The sequence below is a fragment of the Oncorhynchus mykiss genome, chromosome 12 (genome assembly GCF_013265735.2).
Source record: "Oncorhynchus mykiss isolate Arlee chromosome 12, USDA_OmykA_1.1, whole genome shotgun sequence".
NCBI classification, from domain to species: domain Eukaryota; kingdom Metazoa; phylum Chordata; class Actinopteri; order Salmoniformes; family Salmonidae; genus Oncorhynchus; species Oncorhynchus mykiss.
In genome coordinates this window covers 36,512,964-36,535,515 of record NC_048576.1, presented here as the reverse complement: position 1 = coordinate 36,535,515, position 22,552 = coordinate 36,512,964, and the positions used below count along the sequence as shown (strand labels likewise).

Genomic DNA, 22,552 nt, shown 5'->3' with positions numbered 1-22,552 from the left:
CATGAGGTAGTCACCTGGAATGCATTTCAATTAACAGGTGTGCCTTGTTAAAAGTTAATTTGTGGAATTTCTTTCCTTAATGCGTTTGAGCCAATCAGTTGTGTTGTGACAAGGTAGGGATGGTATACAGAAGATAGCCCTATTTGGTAAAATACCATATTATGGCAAGAACAGCTCAAATAAGCAAAGAGAAACAACAGTCCATTACTTTAAGACGTGAAGGTCAGTCAATTTGGAACATTTCAAGAACTTTGAAAATCTATTCAAGTGCAGTCGCAAAAACCATCAAGCCCCATGATGAAACTGTCTCTCATGAGGACCGCAGCAGGAAAGGAAGTCCCAGTCTTAACTCTGCTGCATACAATGAATTCATTAGAATTACCACCAGCAGAAATTGCAGCTTCACAGAGTTCAAGTAACAGACCCATCTCAACGTCAACTTTTCAGAGGAGATTGCGTGAATCAGGCCTTTGCTGCAAAAAAAACACTACTAAAGGACATCAATAATAAGAAGAGACTTGCTTGGGACGAGAAACACGTCCGATGAGTCGAAGTTTGACATTTTGGTTCCAACCTCTGTTTCTTTGTGAACCAACCTCCACCCTCTGTTTCTTTGTGAACCAATCTCCAACCTCTGTTTCTTTGTGAACCAACCTCCAACCTCTGTTTCTTTGTGAACCAACCTCCAACCTCTGTTTCTTTGTGAACCAACCTCCAACCTCTGTCTTTTTTTAAAAAGAATTCAAGACGTACTTAACCAGCTTGGCATCCCATCTGGTTTGAATTTAGTGGGACTATAATTTGTTTTTCAACAGGACAATGACCCAACACACCTCCAGGCTGTGTAAGGGCTATTTGACAGAGAGTGATAGAGGGCTTCATCAGATGACCTGGCCTCCCCTATCACCTGACCTCAACTCAATTGAGATGGTTTGGGATGAGTTGGACTGCAGAGTGAAGGAAAAACAGCCAATAAGTGCTCAGCATATATTGGGAACTTCAAGACTGTTGGAAAAGCATTCCAGGTGAAGCTGGTTGAGAGAATGCCAAGTGTGCAAAGCTGTCATCAAGGCAAAGGGTGGCTAATTTGAAGAATCTCAAATATAAAATATATTTTGATTTGTCTAACACTTTTTTTGTTTACCACATGATTCCATATGTGTTATTTCATTGTTGGATGTCTTCACTATTATTCTACAATGTAGAAAATAGTAAAACAAATAAAGAAAGTTTTGAATGAGTAGGTGTGTCCAAACTTTTGACTGATACTATATGCACATCTCTGTTTATGGGTATACACTGTATGTGTTCTCTCTGATGGCCCAAGCCCTCCCTCCTACCAGAGTGAAGCTTAGGGGAATATGAGCTCAGGCAGTCTGAGACAGCCTAATGGCCTCTATGTCCCTATCCTTGTGGCAGGCCCAGACATCCCCTCTGGCTACTGGTCTCCATCACAGCACCTCTCACCACTCTGCTCTGGAATGACCCATATACTGTACCACACAGCAGAATGACAATCAGGATTTAAATTTGCAGTAGCTAGTGCTTTCCTCAAATCAAAACCCTTTACATTGTGACATTGTAGCTTACTCATACCAAATACAGTATGAAGCACTCATACATGAAGATTGGACTAAACTGCATGGGATAAGTATACAGCAAATGTTATAATGTATTTGTCACAATAGAAAATTGGGATGAAGGGAGGGAGAAAGCAGGAGAGAAGTTCGAATGGCCCTGCAGTGAGGGTATCTTGTTCATTATTTCAAACCCTTCATTTTGGGTTCCTTGTCATTCTCAGACATTGCAGTCGCCCATCAACTCCCCTCTCAAACAGGAAGCTGAAAATACGTGCCGTTTCCTGTTGTCCTTATAAGCTCTACGATGTAAAGTAAAGTAAAGTAGTAAAGTATTTAGAGCAGTTCTCCGGAGACGTTTCATTAACTAGGTGAATAGCCCTGAAATTGGTGTTATTTGACCAATTATTTGATTTGATAATTCTCTAGCAGCTGTACCAAATCAGTAGCCATGTGTTTTTATGGATGATTGCTGTTCCACTGTTCTTTTTATGTAATCAGTGGCCATTGTGTATATTTACCGTTGTTTTCAAAAGGCCATGATAATGTCAACCTACCAGGAATTTTTCTTTTGAGGAATGACGCTTCATACATTTACTACTGGAAAACTGAACATAAAGACACCAATTTAAAGTTGAATACAATTCTATCTCGAGTCCTTAAACACACAACACATTATACACTTGATAGAGACCATCAAATCCTTTCAATGTGGCTACTTTGATTGATGATGAAGATTGTATCCTTGAAATGGGTAACAGACACTAACCTGCCTTTCCTGTCTTCCCCTTTTCACCCCTTCCCCCATTTACCTCTCCTCTCCCTCTCTGTCCTCTCCATTACTCCTCTCCCAGGTTGGTGAGGATGTGCCTGATGCAAGGAAGTGTCAGTGTGCCAGCCATGTGGCTAACATTGCAGAGTTTTTCCAGGTCAGTCTCACTGAGGTAAACCCAACTGCTACTCGAAGACTCTCTCTAAGACACATTGTTGAAGCTGTTTATTAAAACTTCCCTGAATGACTAAATTAAAAGCTATTTGATGTCTGAATGCCATCTGCTTCTCTGCGCCCGTTTTGTTACGGTCTCAGAGTAGGAGTGCTGATCTGGGATCAGGTCCCCCTGACCATAATCTTATTAATTATGATGTAAAAAAGCTTTCCTCGTCATTATGAATATGGGCCTAGATTCTCCTCCAGCGTCCTTCAGTGATGCTCTTTTATTGACTTGGATCTAAAATATGGAGAGAGACTGTCATCTACCAGCCCGGCCAGAGCAGAGGCCTAGGGCCATTTTAGCTTTCTGTTGAGAATCAGCTCAGTGATTCTGGGTATAGGAGTGATTCCACTGGTCCGCCCACAGGATCAGTAGAGGTTATGTGTGTGTGTATATGTATGGATGACTAACACAGCACTCTCTAATGTTATTGTGAACAAGGTGCTCGGAGGTAGGAGACAGATAGATGACAATTCTTTCTGCCTTTTTATCCGCGGTGTCTCTTGAATAATTGGGGCGGCAGGTAGCCTAGTGGTTAGAGCGTTAGGCCAGTAACTGAAAGGTTGCTGGATCGAATCCCGTGCTGACAAGGTAAAAACCTGGCATTCTGCCCCTGAACAAGGCAGTTAACCCACTGTTCCCCGGTAGGCCGCCATTGTAAATAAGAATTTGTTCTTATTAACTGACTTGCCTGGTTAAATAAAGATGTAAAAAAATATGTGAAAGAGATGGAGATAAAGAGCAGTCTTTCTCCTGACTGTGAAGGCCTTGGAGCTGGAGGAATCCTGGCTAGCCAGCCTCAGTCAATTGATGTGAAGTGTCTGTCACCTTTGCCTTAACAGCTCTTTTCTGTGGCCATCTGCTTGCTCACACTGATGGCCCTGGCCTTCGATTTAATGTGGGATTAGTTGGTTGAAAAGGCTTTAGTTAGCTGGGAGACACAAACACTTGTCAGGTACACACACACACACAGGCAGGCAGGACACACATGCAGACAGGCTCGCACATACACACATTTACATACACACACACACACAGGCAGACGTGTGTGTGGTTTATCCTGTCTCAGATATCATCCTTATGCACACACAACAGGATCCCCACAGCATCATTCTCACTCCCAAACACAACAGCCATTTTGATGTGTGTCTTCTATATTACTCTGGTTTGTGGGAACACGACTGAGAGTACAAAACCTTAGGAACACCTGCTCTTTCCATGACACAGATTGACCAGGTGAAAGCTATGATCCCTTATTGATGTCACCTGTTAAATCCACTTCAATCAGTGTAGATGAATGAGTGTAGACAATTGACAATTGAGACATTGTGTATGTGTGCCATTCAGAGGGCATGCCAAATATTGAAGTGCCTTTGAAAGGGGTATGGTAGTAGGTGCCCGGCGCACTGGTTTGAGTTTGTGAAGAACTGCAACGCTGCTGGGTTTTTCACACTCGACAGTTTCCTGTATGTATCAAGAATGATCCACCCAAATGACATCCAGCCAACTTGACACAACTGTGGGAAGCATTGCAGTCAACATGGGCCAGCATCCTTGTGGAACACTTTCCACACCTTGTACTCCATGACCTGACAAGTTGAGGCTGTTCTCAGGGCAAAAGGGGTGCCACTCAATGTTAGGAAGGTGTTCCTAATCTTTTGCACACTCAGTGTACATGTGTGTGATATTAAACACTGTTTGATGTCTTTTAGCTTCAATCAACAGTCTGGCATGGGGCACATATGCATTTCTTCCTCACCCCTCTTTCCCTCTTTCCCTCTTTCCCTCTTTCCCTCTTTCCCTCTTTCCCTCTTTCCCTCTTTCCCTCTTGACCTCTTGACCTCTTGACCTCTTGACCTCTTGACCTCTTTCCCTCTTGACCTCTTTCCCTCTTGACCTCTTTCCCTCTTGACCTCTTTCCCTCTTGACCTCTTTCCCTCTTGACCTCTCGTTCCCTCTTGACCTTTCGTTCCCTCTCTCTCTTGCATCCACTAAGGCCATCTCTAGCCTCTCTCCGTCTCTCCATGACATAACCAATTTTATCCTTCCAACCACGTGGCTCTAAAGCTTGTGTGTGTGTTTCCCCCAATCAAAGGTTGCCAGAGGAGGCCTGTGCCCTGTAGTCTGACACTAATAGAACCCCTTGGATCTTTCTCCTGTTACCCGTGGGATACCATCTCACACAATCAATTTAAAGGGGAAGGCCATTGAAGAGGCGTTTTTTGCTTTTTCCCCGCAGGGAGTCAACATCATCGTCAATGCCAGCACCATGGACGACATCGAACCATCCGCCATTGGACAGAGACTGACCAATGGGACGGCTTCGGTGGCCAGCCCCGTCCTCAGCCGTCTGAGAACCAGAGAGGAGGAGAACGGAGAGCTTGGAGTGGTACAAGAGAGGGGAGGGATGGGTGGGTGGATAGGAGGTGGTGTGATGGTGGAGAGATGGAGGATAAGATGGAGAGCTATAAGGAGAGAGGTGGATTAGAAGGATGGAGAGAGAATTGGTGGAGGGAAAGATGCAGAGGGAGTTATTGAAGGAGTAGAGATGGGTTTAAGGGAAAGAGTGACAGTCTAGCAGGAGAGGGGAGTGAGTGTTACGACAGAGGTTAAAATAAGTTCCCTTTTTCTCCCCAATTTTGTGATATCCAATTGGTAGTTAGTCTTGTCCCATCGCTGCAACTCCTGTACAGACTTGGGAGAGGCGACGGTTGAGAGCCATGCGTCCTCCTAAACATGACCCTGCCAAGCCGCACTGCTTCTTGACACACTGCTCACTTAACCCGGAAGCCATTCGCACCAATGTGTTGGAGGAAACACCGTCCAACTGGTGACCGGGTCAGCGTGCAGGTGCCGGGCCCATCAAAGGAGTTGCTAGAGCGCGATGGGACAAGGACATATCGGCCGGCCAAACCCTCCCCTAACCCGGACGAAGCTGGGCCAAACCCTCCCCTAACCTGGACGAAGTTGGGCCAAACCCTCCCCTAACCCGGACGACTCTGGGCCAAACCCTCCCCTAACCCGGATGAAGCTGGGCCAATTGTGCGCCGACATCATGGGTCTTCCAGTCGAGGCCGGCTGCGACACAGCCCGGGATCGAACCTGGATCTGTAGTAACGCCGATGCAGTGCCTTTAGCCCGTGGTCCCACTCGGGAGGCCCTCAAGCTCTCTATTAGTGTGATGAGTGACACAAGGCTACAGCCATATTACTGTTTTAGAGGAGGGGAGCGGGGGGGAGAGATTCAGAGAGGGGGACGACAGAGGGAGAGAGAGAGAAAAGCAAGAGAAAGAGAGGGAAAGAGGCAAGAAAGCGTTGGAACGGGCCTCTGAGAGCGAGGCATTGTTAATGTTTAGGAACTGAGACAATAGGCCTTACTGTGTGTTAGGGGGTTAATAAGGAATGAGTCACTCAGCTGGACAGCTAGCAGGCTCCTTCGCTCTCTGTTTATCTGGACACAACTGAAGTAGTACGTTAGGCTAGCCGCTACGCTAAAGATGCACATTCTGAAAATGTTGGCAAAACATGACCACATGTTGAAGCAAATAACTAGAACTTGGAAGGTTGAGACGACACTAACAAAATGCACTAGATCATGTGTCTTTTACAATGGGAAAGGCGGTTCTAGTATTCAACATGCTTAGTGTCACACTGTGATTTGAACAGCCTACCTGGATAACATCCACAGTGCCTTCAGAAAGTATTCACGTTTTCCACATTTTACAGCCTGAATTTAAAATGGATAACGTTTATACTTTGTCACTGGCCTACACACAACACCCCGTAGTGTCAAAGTGGAATTATGTTTTTAGACATAAAAAATAAAAAGCAGGAGTAGAAATGTGCTTAAAAAGGTCACGTAATAAGTTGCATGGACACTGTGCAATAATGGTGTTCAACATGATTTTTGAATGACTACCTCATCTCTGTAACCCACACACAGAATTATCTGTAAGGATCCTCAGTCAAACACAGATTCAACCACAAAGACCAGGGAGGTTTTCCAATGCCTCACAAAGGGCACCTATTGGTAGATGGGTACAACAACAAAAAAGCTGACATTGAATAATAATAACATCGTCATTGAAGAGCACCTTTTTGCCAGTCCTGTCTGGTCCAGTGACGGTGGGTTTGTGCCCATAGGCGACGTTGTTGCCGGTGATGTCTGCTGATGACCTGCCTTACAACAGGCCTACAAGCCCTCAGTCCAGCCTCTCTCAGCCTATTGCGGACAGTCTGAGCACTGATGGAGGGATTAAGCGTTCCTTGTGTAACTCGGGCAGTTGTTGTTGCCATCCTGTACCTGTCCCGCAGGTGTGATGTTCCGATGTACCGATCCTGTGCAGGTGTTGTTACACGTGGTCTGCCACTGCGAGGACGATCAGCTGTCCATCCTGTCTCCCTGTAGCGCTGTCTTAGGCGTCTCACAGTACGGACATTGCCATTTATTGCCCTGTCCACATCTGCAGTCCTCATTTCTCCTTGCAGCATGCCTAAAGCACATTCACGCAGATGAGCAGGGACCCTGGGCATCATTCTTTTGGTGTTTTTCAGTCTGTAGAAGGGCCTCTTTAGTGCCCTAAGTTGTCATAACTGTGACCTTAATTTCGTACCGTCTTTAAGCTGTTAGTGTCTTAACGACCGTTCCACAGGCGCATGTCCATTAATTGTTTATGGTTCATTGAACAATCATTGGAAACAGTGTTTAAACCCTTTACAATGAAGAAATGTAGATTTTTACTAATGATCTTTGAAAGACCAGGTCCTGAAAAGGGGACGTTTATCTGTATTTCATGTTCAATAAATTTGCAAACAATTCTAAACATGTTTTCACTGTCATTATGGGGTATTGTGTGTCAATGTAATCAATGTTGATTTCAGGCTGTAACACAACCAAGTGTGAAATATGTCAAAGGGTACAAATACTTTCTGAAGGCCCTCACCTTAGGTGTTCAAGTACAGGCTGTACTATTCTCGCTATCTGAATCATAAATCACGTAGTGCTTTCTTTGCTCTTAATGTAAACGGTCTGATACTCCCCCCTTTTTATACGTGATATACATAGAAGTTAAAGTTGTATAACGAATATAATTCATATCCAGGTAGTGGCGTACAATAAGTGATACGGTGTGTGTGGAACAGAAATATGACACTATATGTCTAGTCTGACCCTGTTGGTTACAGGGTGGTGGGGTGGAATAGGATTTGGAGGGCACAGAACTGTGCCATGGCTCTTTGACGAATGGATGTAACCGACCACTTCCTGTTTCCCACTGCTCTTTCTCTATTGGACGAATGCTCAGGGCACCGTGTACACCAAGACCAACGCAGAGATCGAGATGAAGAAGATCAATAGAGAGGAATTCTGGGAACAAGCCAAGGTAGGAAAGAACATGATTCCAACTGTCATGAGGAAGGAAAAGCGGGATAGAAGAGGGAGGGGAGTTTGACTGGAACAAGGACTCTGGAGACGAGCAGCAGCAGTGTTATTCGTTCGTCTTTTTTCCCTCTACCTTTTCCTCAGGCTAGTAGTGATAGCATGAATAGCGGTTTCAATTTGAGTGTGTGTAGGAGTAGGATCAAAACAAAGTCAAACCATGTCCCCCTTCCTGAAGCATTGCCACTGGCCAATGAGACTCATGTGATATGACATCCATTGCTGTCTGTCCTTTTAGGTTATTTGAATTTGAATCATTATGAGGGGGCGGCTTTGCCCTCTGCAAGTTAGACTCAACTCTGAAATGCAACTTTATCTGAGTAGATTTCCATTTACAAATTGCCTGTTGATTTAGCTTCCTCTCAATAGGACCAACGCCAAGTGTTCTGTTTTGCATTTCAGTCTTTGATGTTTCATGATGTAGTTACTAATTCAAAGGGATTATTGAAATAGTTTTTTCTGAAATATTTGATTGTTTGACAGGACAGGTGTCAGTACCGATAGGGAGACCGATGTAGAGAGGGGTACAGAGGGGCTCGAACCCCCATCGCCACGGGGGCATATGTGGTCCGGAAGTCGGAAACTTAGACCGCTACACCAAACTCCAGCAGAGTTAATGAATTATTCAACAAATAATACAATATATTTCTTGGTTCTTTGTGTGTTCCAGCGTGAAGAAGAGCTGAGAAAGGAGGAGGAGCGGAAGAAGGTTGCGGAGGAGAGGCAACGCTTTGAGGAGGAAAGAATGGAGCTGGAAAGGAAGGAGCAAGAGGATAGAGAGAAGAGGTACCGCGAAAGGGAGAGGCAAATTGAGGAACACAGGTGGGCCGCCGTGTCTTATGGGTAATGTGAAGTATCACTGTAAACTCTTGTGATTGATCCATGTGGTAACTTTGTGTGTGTGTGTGGAGCAGAAAGAAGATGCAAGAGGAAGAGGAGGCCAAAGAGAGGACACGGAACCAGCCCCTCATAGTAAGTGTGTGTCAGGGCTGGAGTCAATTTGAATTGAAGGCTGTCAATTCAGGAAGTGATTTAAAAATAAGAAAATGCAATCTTTTAATCAACAGTTTTTTAGAGGTCATTGAAAGTAAATGTATTTGTTTACTTCCTGAATTCATACTGTAGTAAGAGCCATGGCCAGTATTTGTACTCTTTAAGAAAGTGTGTGTGTGTGTGTGTGTGTATAGTAACAGAGTATGTACTGTGTGCATATTCTTTGTTCTGTGCCAAAGAGGGTCTTGCCTTAGTTACTCCACATCACAGATAGAGGCAGTCTGCTTTTAGAGTTAATTTCTCATCTAATTTTGAGACTAGTCATGAATCATTGATATTGTCTGGGGAGAAAAATTAAGAAGAATCAAGAATTACATTTCCTGTTTAAAAAAAAATCAAACTTTAATTCAATAGTAGCATCAACATGAATATTTTAACCCTGACACAACATGAAACAAACCACTTATCTCCTTCCTCTTACCATTCCACTATAGCCACTGTTATTTTAAGACTCACTTCCTGCAAAAACAATACTTCTGTTTTCAGAACCCTGAGAATACCTGCTTATATGTCTGTGTTTCTGTGATGCCATGCCGTGAGAACGTAATGATGTACTAATGTGGTTGTATGAAATGGTAGACATCTTTTATGCTTCTTTATTGTTGTTTCCAGACAATCATACTGCAATCCTGCTAGTGCTGGATGACATCACTGTGATTTAAAAATGTAGCCTCTGCTACCCCCTGCTGGATAGATGTAGAAGATATAAACTTTATACTCTTTCTCCTTGTATCTCTGTCTTTCTCGTGCTCTCTCGCTGTCTGCAGACAGCAGAACCTAGCTATGAGGATCTGGAGAAAGAGAACAAGGAGACGGAAGTGGAGGTGGGTTGAAAAAACATAGCATACAAACACTGCTACTACAAAACACACCGTCACTGAAATGACTGATTTGTTGTACTATAGCCTGCTTTACTTTGCCATGATATAAGATTGTGTGTCCCACTTCTCTCCGGTGTTAAGTTGAGACAGCGAGTAAAGCACATTGTATCTTAGACTCATGGCCTGTATATGTGTGTCGTTGTGACAGTAGTACTCCTGGGTTTTGGATCTGTGTTAGTGGGACAACTCAGGCTACAGTAGGATATGTGTGTCTGACTCTGTGAGTAAGAGAAATGCTGTGATGTGAGTGTGTCTCACAGGGGTGCGTGTGTGTTCTAGTTGTCTAATGTTGTACTGTATGTCTGTTTGTTGACAGGAGGCGAAAGCCCTGATTGCCCAGCGGGCGGACAATCCCAGGGAGTTCTTTAAGCAGAAAGAGAAGGCTGTGACCACTGGTGTGGACGTCTCTCCTGTCTCTATCCACAGGGCCGGTAAGACCAGAGGAGAGGAGAGGGAGGGAGGGAGGGAGGGAGGGAGGGAGGGAGGGAGGGAGGGAGGGAGGGTGGATGTCTTTGGGTCACCAAAACCACCATTCGTCTTGTCATTCACCTCGTCACCTGCCTCAGTCCCTGGACTGTACTGCCCCCCCCCCAGTGTGTCTGTTATGACTGGTAGTGGACAGAGCCCTTTGGACCAGACAGCTGTATATCCCACTGAGATCTGTAAGCCAGGAGAACAGTTGGTGTAGAATTCAGATGAAGATGAGGAGTAATCCAGTTGAAGACAGATGAAGAAGAGAGACGGATTCTCTAGCAGTGTTCCCTTGCAGACTACATAGATATGGATAACAAGTGGCTCAAAGGAGCCAGGTGGAGCTGAATGGAAACTGGAAGAAGTGCCTGACTCAGTGAGGGTCTCCATACTGAATAAGACTCCTGTCCACCTGCAAACCCAAGCAACCAAAGAATCTCCTGAAACAATCTGTTTCTGTCTACAAGCAACGGCATATTTTCATAACGGACTATAGCTGTGTTGCATTCCAAGTCCATCTGAAGATACTGAACTGAATCCATGTTCAGTTCCTTTCTCCATCATTAATGAGCTTGGTGCAGAAGAACAGGGAGACGAGGATAACTTCAAAGAACAGTGCTTCTCATTTCTACTACATCACTACTTTGTCCACAGTGTGTCATTATCACACTAACCACTCTCTCTTCCTTTCTCTCTTTGACCTCACTTCTTTGGTTTGATTCATGGTTGTGCGTCTATTTGTCTTGTCGTCTGTCTCTCCATTCATCCATCCGTACGTTTTATTCCTCTGGTGTCTCCCTCTGTTCTTCCTCCGGAACCTCTCTTGGGTGTCTCCTCTTCTCTCCTCACTAATGGGTTTATATGGGACCATGCCCATTCCCCCACAATCCTTCACTTCTCACGGGGATCCTCTTGGACCTTACCTCGTTTTATCTTGACTTTCTCCTTCCTGTCTTCCTCCTACTCTCTCTGTCTCTCTCTATCTTGTCTTTTCTTGTCCTCCCTGCGTCTGTATGTGTGCCGCTCCGTGTGTGTGTGTGTGTCGCCCTGGGCCCTGTCTTTTGTCAGGCCGTTTGGACAGCCCGTTACCAGGCCGTTTGGACAGCCCGTTCTTGAAGCAGCAGCACAGTCCCAGCGAGCCCAGTCCGCCCCCCCTCTGCACCCCGCCACATGCGAGGCTGCAGCCCACTGCACCCGGTAGGTACTGGACAGGAGGAGGAGCAGGGAGGACATGGAGACCCCCCCCCCCCCCCCCCCCCCCCCCCTTAGCCCCCCTACCCACCCTCACAGGACCACAGTAGAGGACACTCACCCCCAATCCTTCACCACGAACCCCACCCTAAAGCTTCTGGGGCAAACTCAGCCTCTCTACCCCATCCTTTCTCACCCCTGCTAGCTCAGCACTACTGTTAGCTAACCTGGGCCTGACATGCTCTATTCTATTTTGAGTCCTTGGTGAGCTGTCTGTAGGAGATGGGTGGCTGTGCAATGTGCTAAAACCCACGGTGCTCTGTGCTAAAAGTCCTCCCAGCGTGATGACAGATCCTATTACAGGTGGTGTCTCAGTCAGTCAGCAAGCTCCTGGTTTGGCCTCTTTCTCTGCACTCCCACTCTGGTGCAGTGTGCTTTTAGTTGTCTTGCTGATTAAAAAAAAAAATATACTTTTAATTGTATTTATTTAATCTTTATTTAACCAGGTAGGCTAGTTGAGAACAAGTTCTCATTTACAACTGCGACCTGGCCAAGATAAAGCAAAGCAGTTCGACACATACAACAACATGTAGTGACGCCTCTAGCACTGAAAATCAGTGCCTTAGACCGATGCGCCACTTGGGAGCCCCCTTGATGATGGCTGTATCTATCAAAGAGCTGTGTTGATCATGGCCCTTAGTTCGGCCTACTATTGCCTCTTATATATCCTATCACAAATTAATCTTAGTACTAACTACCCTAACGCACTAACACACTATCTTGTCAACGGCTTCAACTCTTCCATCCCCTTCATGCCAATGATGTTTACTCCATTATTCCTCTCGGTCGCAATGTTTATATGTTGTCCACTGAGGTCTGATCTTTTATCCAGGGGTTGTGGGGATGGTATTATGGTTAGGGGACTAGTCATGGTAAACCCTATTGGGCAGGCTTTCACCTGGAGGAGAGGAGGAGAATTATCCAAACCTGCAAACAGTAGGTTCCATGCTTCATGACTTGTTTTGGCGATCTCACTTCGTGTCCACCTTTACCTCCTTCTCCCTACCCTGTTTCTGCTCTCATGCTACTCTTGGACTGTGATGCTCTGCCCGTACACACATACCTCGCGTACCTCCTGAACTATGACCTGTGAGTGTATGTCGTCGTCGAGCTGCTCGTTCATTTGTGTTGCCTGTGGTCTCCGGGCTTGTGTTGTGGGCCCTGTGTGACCGCTATGGATGTTACCTCTGACCTATGTGGAGTATTGTACTGTAACTGTACTGTGTCTTAATGTTCTATGGTCTGTCTGTGAAGGCAGCTCTGGTGAGGGTGGCCAACCAATTCCAACTACTTCCTACTAGACCCAACACCCTAGATATGTCAAAGGTTTTCCTGCAAAGGGATTCCTATACCACCATGAAATTCAGCCTGTACTTTTTGCATGTGAAATATAACTTAAACTGAAACTGTGTTTTTAAATGGTTCAGCTTTGATGAGGACGGGACAATATCCTATCCTCTCTTCTTAGTGTTTAAAGACCCCTAGATTAGTAGTGAAGTGGGAACCCCACCCAAGCAAGATGCTGTAGTCACTGTATATCATCACCAGTCAGTCATCTTTATGTCCTGTTGCTCCCAGTCACAGTGATGTTGGTCATTATCAATGGTTGGTTTGTTGGTGCTTTGGCTCTTAGTAATCACGAGCACGTTATTGTGTCCGCAGTTCCTGGTCTAAATTGAATTGAAGGGAATTGTGTTTGGTGTATCAGCCTGTATAATGTGCTGGAGTTTATTCGTTGAATGGATATGAATTCTTTGTCATCGAGATTCGCCCTCCTCAGGTCAAATCTCCTCCCAGGTCATTCTTTGCAATGTGCATTACAGACAGCAGAAAATCAGTAGCTGACTCAAAACAGATTTATCCACATCACTTAATTTGTCATTTTGATGGACAATACACACATCCACAATGTATCCTGGGGAATGGTTATATCAGTCAAGACAAAAAACAAAGGTAATCCCTCACACACTATTTCTGCTTTCAGGTGAATTCATTGTTTAGATCAGGACAACATCACCATGAAGATCTGACTCTCTTTTTGAGCGAGGTGTTGAAGGATGCCCCTAAGCCCAGATCTAGGATCAGCTTACTTTTAACTCCGTGCTAATCATAATCATCGGATGTCTGACCTGTATCAGTGGTTAGGGGCAACTTATACCTACAGTACTGATTGAAGGCCGTGTATTGGAGAGGAGAGAAGACTCCCTCGTGGAGTGACTGTTGCTGCAGCTCATGCATGGGAATATAACTGTTGTTGCTGCTTACTTACAGCTATATGCACAAATGCCTGCTGGGAAGGACCCACGCTTCACCGCCGCCAGGGATGTCACCCATGTGTCACATGATCTCATTACCAGCTGCATTTGTGCTTTAGCAGATATACAGCTGCTGTTGCACCATTCAAGTCGCTATTGAAATGAATAACTACACCGTTGTCATCTCCAGTGTGAAATTGAATGCAGTGTTCAGGCTAGCCTGATTGTGCTTATTGTGACCAATGGTGGTATTTCATTGTGTTCATTATGTGATTTGTGTGGTGGCGTTTTGACTGGGTTTAGTGTTTGGTAACATTTTTGAACGTGCTTTTGATTGTGGAGTAGTGCTGTAGGTTTATTGTGTTGGTGTTTATTGTGTTGGTGTTGAATGTTAGGCGTCATTTTGATTGTGAGTGAAGGTATTGCACAATGGTGATGTTGGGTGGTGATTATGGGAAGTTGTGGTGATCTTCCCTCTCAATGTGTGTTGTCTGACCTTCTTCCAGATGGTGATGATGAAGGGAGCTCAGACCACAGCATGGGGACGTCCCCAACACCTATCCCTAAAATAGTCACCACACCCATCCAGGAGGCAGAGGACGACAGCCGGAACGAGTGGGGTAAGACTGGACAGAGTTGTTATACTGGGGCCTAACAAGGACTTAAATAGTTGTTTTGTTGTTTGATTATGTTGCTATAGGCCACTTTGTACATGGTTAATGTTAACATTTAAAACTATTGAGAGCCCTGGCCCTGTTTTGTACCTTTATTTAACTAGACAAGTCAGTTAAAAACACATTTTTATTTGCAATGACGGCCTACCCCGGCCAAACCCTAATCCAGACAATGCTGGGCCAATTGTGCGCCGCCCTATGGGACTCCCAATCACAGCCGGTTGTGATACAGCGTGGCTATTATTTATCCCATACAAAAACACACACACCCACACACACACACACACTGGGACTGTGTTTGCCCAGGCCTCATTTGCCTTCACAGATGGCTGGGCTTCCCCTGCTCATGTCTCTAGACTATGGGGTATTGTGTATAGATTGATGAGGGGGGGGGGGGGGAAATATAATGTAATCCATTTTAAAATAAGGCTTTCCGAATTAATGTGCTGTACATTTTACGGACCCAGTATATTTTACAATATTTATCTGTTGTTTGCTTTAGTCCCATCATTCAGCTCCATTCAACCCCTCCCATCTATCTCTGAACCCCTCCCATCTATCTCTGAACCCCTCCCATCTGTCTCTGAACCCCTCCCATCTGTCTCTGAACCCCTCCCATCTGTCTCTGACCATTATCCACTTCTATTTGCCATATATATTCCAACGGTGCTGTGATGTTTCACAACAATTCTGAACCTTTCTATTCTTATAGTTTCTACAGATTAGATTGTAAATGAAAGTAATTTTTTTTGCTAAGAGTATTATCGATCGATCGAGTGAGTGTGACTTTTCAAATCCCCCAGCAGTGCTGTTTGCAGTTATCTCCCGGTAAATGTTTCAATTCTTCAGCCATTCCTGAACCTGTGACCAACAACAAGCTACATATGGGACAGTACCAAAACAAATGATCTAATGATTCTGTCTCTTCACAGCAAAATCTGCAGAGCTGGGGTGACGGTATCCCCCATCTCCAGTGCCTTCAGAAAGTATTCAGATCCCTTCCCTTTTTCCACATTTTGTTACGTTACAGCCTTATTCTAAAATGGATTTTAAATTTAAAATAAAATACAAATCCTCAGCAATCTACACACAATACCCCATATTGACAAAGGCAAAACAGGTTTTTAGAAATGTTTGCAAATCTATAACATTTTTAAAAAGATACCTTATTTACATAAGTATTCAGACCCTTTGCTATGAGATTAGAAATTGAGCTCCGGTGCATCCTGTTTCCATTGATCATCCTTGATGTTTCTACAACTTGGAGTCCACCTGTGATAAATTCAATTGATTGGAAATGATTTGGAAAGGCACACACCTGTCTATATAAAGTCCCACAGTTGACCGTGCATGTCAGAGCAAGAACCAAGTCATGAGGTCGAAGGAATTGTCTGTAGAGCTCTGAGACATGATTGTGTCGAGGCACAGATCAGGGGAAGATTACCAAAACATTTATGCAGCATTGAATGTCCCCAAGAACACAGTGGCCTCCATAGTTCTTTAAAAGGAAGAAGTTTGGAACCACCAAGACTCTTCCTAGAGCTGGCCGCCCGGGGACAATGGCCTTGGTCAGGGAGGTGACCAAGAACCCGATGGTCATTCTGACAGAGCTCCTGAGTTCCTCTGTGGAGATGGAAGAACCTTCCAGAAGGACAAATCTCTGCAGCACTCCCCCAATCAGGCCTTTACAGTAGAGTGGCCAGGCAGAAGCACCTTCTCAGTATAAGGCACATGACAGCCCACATGGAGTTTGCCAAAAGTTAACGTAAGACTCTCAGACCATGTGAAACAAGATTCTCTGGTCTGATGAAACCAAGATTGAACTCTTTGGCCTGAACGCCAAGTTTCACGTCTGGAGGAAACCTGACACCATTCCTACGATGAAGCATGGTGGTGGCAGAATCATGCTGTGTGGATGTTTCTCAGCAGCAGGTACTGGTAGACTAGTATCAAGGCAAAGATGAACAGAGCAAAGTACAGAGAGATCCTTGATGAAAACCTGCTCAGGACCACAGACTAAGGCGAAGGTTCACCTTCTAACAGGACAACGACCCTAAACACACAGCCAAGACAATGCAGGAGTGGCTTCAGGACAAGTCTCAATGTCCTTAAGTGGCCCAGCCAGAGCACAGACTAGAACCTGATCGAACATCTCTGGAGATACCTGAAAATATCTGTGCAGCAATGCTCCCCATCCAACCTGACAGAGCTTGAGAGGATCTGCAGAGAAGAACGGGTGAAACTCCCCAAACACAGGTGTGCCAAGCTTGTAGCGTCATACCCCAAAAGACTCGATGCTGTAATCGCTGCCAAAGGTGCTTCAACAAAGTACTGATTTTAAAGGGTCTGAATACTTGTAACATGTATGTGTGTATATACAGTGGGGCAAAAAAGTATTTAGTCAGCCACCAATTGTGCAAGTTCAACCACTTAAAAAGATGAGAGACCTGTAATTTTCATCATAGGTATTTTCATCACCCTTCAACTATGACAGACGAAATGAGGGAAAAAAATCCAGAAAATCACATTGTAGGATTTTTTTATGAATTTATTTGCAAATTCTGGTGGAAAATAAGTATTTGGTCACCTACAAACAAGCAAGATTTCTGGCTCTCACAGACCTGTAACTCTTTAAGAGGCTCCTCTGTCCTCCACTCGTTACCTGTATTAATGGCACCTGTTTGAACTTGTTATCAGTATAAAAGACACCTGTCCACAACCTCAAACAGTCACACTCCAAACTCCACTATGGCCAAGACCAAAGAGCTGTCAAAGACCCAAGAGCTGCCCGGGCAACGAAGGAGTGGCTTCGTAAGAAGCATTTCAAGGTCCTGGAGTGGCCTAGCCAATCTCCAGATCTCAACCCTATAGAAAATCTTTGGAGGGAGTTGAAAGTCCGTGTTGCCCAGCAACAGCCCCAAAACATCACTGCTCTAGAGGAGATCTGCATGGAGGAATGGGCCAAAATACCAGCAACAGTGTGTGAAAACCTTGTGAAGACTTACAGAAAATGTTTGACCTCTGTCATTGCCAACAAAGGGTATATAACAAAGTATTGAGAAACTTTTGTTATTGACCAAATACTTATTTTCCACCATAATTTGCAAATAAATTCATTAAAAATCCTACAATGTGATTTTCTGGATTTTTTTTCTCATTTTGTCTGTCATAGTTGAAGTGTACCTATGATAAAAATTACAGGCCTCTCATCTTTTTAAGTGGGAGAACTTGCACAATTGGTGGCTGACTAAATACTTTTTTGCCCCACTGTATATATATTTTTTAAACTTTATACATTTGTAAAAAAAAAATATATATATATTAATATATTTTAATCAATTTTAGAATAAGTCTGTAACGTAGCAAAATGTGGAAAAAGTCAAGGGGTCTGAGTACTTTCCGAAGGCACTGTATATAACGTTCTATTGGTTGCATGAATTTTGTATTATGATTTAAATGGAAAAATTCGTAGTTTTGACTCGATCTCTTCCTAACTATTTTGCAATCTGTATGGCACAGCTGTCAATTTTTTGGCCCTTAAAATAAACTGGTATACTTTTTTATTTATCACAATATTCTTTAAACAATTGGTCTTTAATGCAGGGCCGACAGACAAGTTCCTTTCTTTCTCCCCCTTCCACTTGCCTCTTCCACTTTTGCGGTAATTCTTTAATTAGTTGGTTGTAATTTTGGGTAGAGCAGACGTTTCCATATATTTTTGTCAGCTGCATGTGACAGCTCCACCAGTCCTCTTTATGATATAATTTACAAAGATTGTACCGTTTATTTAAAAAAAAAAAAAGTTTATCAATTAGTATATTTGAGTTTAACCATAATATTTGTTGTTTTATTTGTTCGGTCTTTTCTGGTGGATTAAACTGAAATTGCAACCAACTTCCTATAGTTTGTTTTAAAAATGAATGATCGTTGGACTGTTCCGCTCTGTCTCCTATCAGGGCTTATTGATAACTTTTGATAACATTCCCGCTCTCCCTCCCCTCCAGGTGAGCCGAAGCAGCAGCCAGGCCCAGTCCAGGAGTCCACTCCCACCAAGCCCGTTCAGAGCGTGGCCCCCCAGACCCGCCCAGACTCCCAAGCCCCGTCCTCAACCTCGGACGACTACGACCCCTTCTCAGGTTTCAGGCCCCTTCCCGCACCCACTGCCGCAGACCCCCTGGTGGACCTATGGGACAGCAGTCCTGCCACAGGCTCCGCCCCCTCTCAGGCCCTGCCTCCTGGAGGGCGAGTCCAGCCCCTGCTGAGCTTCGACGAGATGGGGGACGTACCATTCTACCCGGGGGGCCCCGGGGGTGCTGAGGACGAGCCCTCCAGCCTGGTGGACGTGGCTGGGACCCACGATATGACCCTGAGCTACCAGCATGCACTGCAACATGCTTCAGATGACACTCAGCTGATGACCAATGGGGAGACGCTCCTCAAAGAAGGGACTCAGGTCATTACGACATGTTACATGACTTGGCAGAACTTTACATTATGTTAGCCTTATGCCATGTAGTTACTTTGAAACTACTTTGATAACCAGAATGTAATTAACATTGAACACACTTTCCTGTATTTCATATGTGGGGTTTATGACTTGTTGTGAGTTGTTTACTTTGTATGCCTGTATTGCGTCTCTCCTTTTTCTAAAGTGATAATATTATGGGCCACAAGATGGCAGTAAATGCATTCTACATCGGCAGTAGTGAGTGCTGCTGGTTACCTAGGACGGAGACGATGGAAGTCTGTTCTGTGTTCCAGATATGGAACAAAGATTGACACACACAGAGATACACTAAAACACACAGTACAGCACTGGATTATACGAATTGCCCCCAGATAACCCAAACTGTACTGTACATGCAGTATACTGAACCGTGTACACTTGTGATGGCATAGCTGGAGGAAAATGTCTATATGCTGAGACGATACTGTTATTAACTAATCTGTCTGCCTGTGCAGGCGAGCGAGGGTTACTTCAGCCAATCGCAGGAGGAGGAGGACTGCTCTGCTAAAACGAACCCGACGCCAGTGTTTTATAACAAGCCACCAGGTGAGTGAGAGAGCTTCATGTTTGGCGAAGTCAGAAACACATTTTTTTAAGAACTGCTGTCACACTTATTTTTGAGACAGTCTGATGTGTGATGATGATGGTATGTGGTTGATTCTGCCTCCTTCTTTGACATATTGCAAGACACCCTTGATGAAAATACTAAAACGTGTGTGTGTGTGTGTGTGTGCAAAGATTGACCCAGTGGATTTGTGGATGTTTATCTATGCACTGTGTGTGTACAGAGATTGACATCACGTGCTGGGACACGGACCCTGTAATGGAGGACAGCGACTAGACGATGGCGGAGGAGAACAGTCCGGTGGAGGGAAGTAGAAACAACGCATCATCAATGACGGAACTGTTTTTTTTTTTAAAGTAATAATTACAAGTCTTGCATTTAAAAAAAAAAATCTGTATAATGTTCTAGAATAAAACAAAAAAATGTTAGCCACCGAAAAGGTTGTCGAGTTATTGTTAGAGATGCTAATTGGTTGATGATGAGCTCTTGTTTTTTAAAATGTATTTCTTATATTTCTCCTTATTTGCTATGTAGAGTAAATAGCAGAGAGTGATAACTACTTTCTTGCGTACTTATATACACAGCTCAGTAGCTCATGTCTGTGTCTTCTACAGCAGATATGACCCCTGTACCAGACAGGTAGCCTATTAAAAGTTAAAGCAAACCCTTTTGTGACCAATCACAATTATTCCTACCACAGCCCCCTCCTCCTCTCTCCCCCAACCCTGGGCCCCACCTTCCACCCTCCCTAGTGCCAAGAGTTCCCCTGCTCTGGCCCTCTCCCCTGAGGCCTAGGGGACCTAACCTCACACACACACACACACCCCCCCCCCCCCCATTCTGGGTAGCTGGTTGGGGATAAAAGTGGGCACGGTGCCTGGGGGAAGGGCGAGGGGGATCAGAGAGGGAATGGTGCCAAGTGTAATCCTGAATTTTTCAATGTGTCAGTTTGGCCATGGGACCTTACTCGTAATCCACTGTAGACAGATAGAGGAGGAGCGGGGAACCAGACAAAGGCATGGCGGACATCATAGTACAGGCTGGGATAGCAGTGCTACTGTACTATATCATAGTAAAACCCTAAAATATATATATATGTGCAAGTCACTTTGAAAAGGAATATCTATCGTAGTTTCTTATTGTTTATTGTTGGCATATACACATTTTCCCCTAGTCTGTTTTTCTGCTGGGAAGGTATTAGTGCTATCCCAGCATAAAATCAGACTAGAGGAAAATGTGTATATTTTTTACTACCTATTAAAAGTGTACTAGAAATTAATATTCAGGATCTTTGAATCATGGCCATAGCTGTAGTCTCGTTTTGTTTCGTCTCCAGTGAAAACTAGGCAATAACTATATCTAGAGTACTCAGATGGGAACGAGGACATTCGTCACACGTTGTGGCACTATGAACGGAACAGTGTGTCTTGTGCTAAGGTTGTTGGAGAGCTGCCACACTAGTCTCTGCTGTATGACATGATACCCTCCTTTTCAGTAGACACAAATTCACAATTTTTTGCATTCCATCTGTTTAAATTTCCCTCGTCCTTCTTATAAAATGATGTAGTTCACATGCACGCCCCCTTGATGGCCTCAGAGGCACTATTGTAATTCTACCATTGGGACTATGTTGTTTTCGCACAGGTCTCATTCCCTGCTTGACTTTCACCCAGTCATCTCAGTTCTGATTTCACCCCTACAGTCTAAATGAGAAACAGTACAGTAGACTAGCTTTGCACGTAGGCCTTAGAAATGATTTTGATCATCAAGACTCATTATCCCCTTTATTAATGTTCCAATGTTTAGAACAGATGATTATTGACCCCCCCCCCCCTCCCCCCACACACACACGGCTTGTAGACTGTCTGTCTCAGTCTTCCTTCATATGATCTAGAGGTTGTTTATTATTGTTACTGTTCAAGGGTAGTTTCATTTCTGAGATTCCACACCTCTGATCTGATTCTAAATAAATCCTGTCATTCTTATTCATAGAGATAGAACAGTTCTATATTGTTATATCTCTCTGTTCTTACCACAGAGTTCTGAGTGGGAACCAGCAAGCAATAAGAAAGAAAAAAAGAACAATGTTGTTTTTTTGTCTTGTAAATAATGTTTGATATTTAGTAATATACAACTAATGATCGACTAACACTTGTTTTTTTGGTCATTGTGGCCCTTATGACACTTTGAATTGAGGCTTGTTGTGGGATTGAGTGAGATTTTTACATGAAGTTTCTTTGAAGAGAGATTTGAGTCGTGGTGGGATTCCATATCCCTCGCAGCCTTTTCTGTATATGAGAATCACCTAATGCTTGGTAAGAGCCGACCAACCTGCATCTTTAGCAGTAACTGACACCGTTTCCACCTAATTTCAATGTATACTTCTTCACTCTGATAACCTCCTGGTTAGTGATTATTATTCTCTCCCTATTGCACTACTAGGAGACTACTACTCTACTACTACCCCTAATACTCGCCCCCAAAGCAAGGCTTAGCTGTTCCTTGGCTTTACTGATCTTTTTATTTAAAAGATAGAAATAAAAAGATTCTCTTCCCTCTTTTGCGTCCGCTTCTCACACACTTTTTTTTAAATAAGCGCAAGATCTTTTGTGACATGCTAGGTGCTGATGTATGTTAATAAAAGACTTAAAAACCTCCAAACGATGACTTCAGAGTTTTGATTTGACTTTTTTCTTTTTGCCCACTTCTCCCCAATCCAGTTGTACAACTGGGGCAGCAGGTAGCCTAGTGGTTAGAGCATTGGGACAGTAACCAAAAGGTTGCTGGACCGAATCCCTTAGCTGACATGGTAAAAATCTGTCGTTCTGCACCTGAACAAGGCAGTTAACCCAGTGTTCCCCGGTAGGCCATTATTGTAAATAAGAATTTG

At 44.2% G+C, this 22,552-nt stretch overlaps 1 protein-coding gene across 4 annotated transcripts in view; it reads left to right on the top strand.

The window, feature by feature from the left end:
* LOC110537521 (drebrin) overlaps positions 1–22,323 on the top strand; it is a 107,423-nt gene extending 85,100 nt beyond the window's left edge. The window contains exons 4-15 of one of the 4 annotated variants that reach the window (XM_036937477.1): positions 2,432–2,506; positions 4,809–4,958; positions 7,872–7,949; positions 8,676–8,827; positions 8,920–8,977; positions 9,826–9,882; positions 10,256–10,370; positions 11,479–11,607; positions 14,423–14,536; positions 18,595–19,043; positions 19,553–19,643; positions 19,886–22,323. In XM_036937477.1, the coding sequence (XP_036793372.1) occupies positions 2,432–2,506; positions 4,809–4,958; positions 7,872–7,949; positions 8,676–8,827; positions 8,920–8,977; positions 9,826–9,882; positions 10,256–10,370; positions 11,479–11,607; positions 14,423–14,536; positions 18,595–19,043; positions 19,553–19,643; positions 19,886–19,938 (1,521 nt within the window). In that variant the 3' untranslated portion in view covers positions 19,939–22,323. Of the gene's footprint in view, positions 1–2,431; positions 2,522–4,808; positions 4,959–7,871; positions 7,950–8,675; positions 8,828–8,919; positions 8,978–9,825; positions 9,883–10,255; positions 10,371–11,478; positions 11,608–14,422; positions 14,537–18,594; positions 19,044–19,552; positions 19,644–19,885 lie in introns of all 4 variants that reach the window. The other 3 variants (XM_036937478.1, XM_036937476.1, XM_036937479.1) reach the window with 3 other exon arrangements.
* The last annotated feature ends 229 nt before the right edge of the window (positions 22,324–22,552 follow it).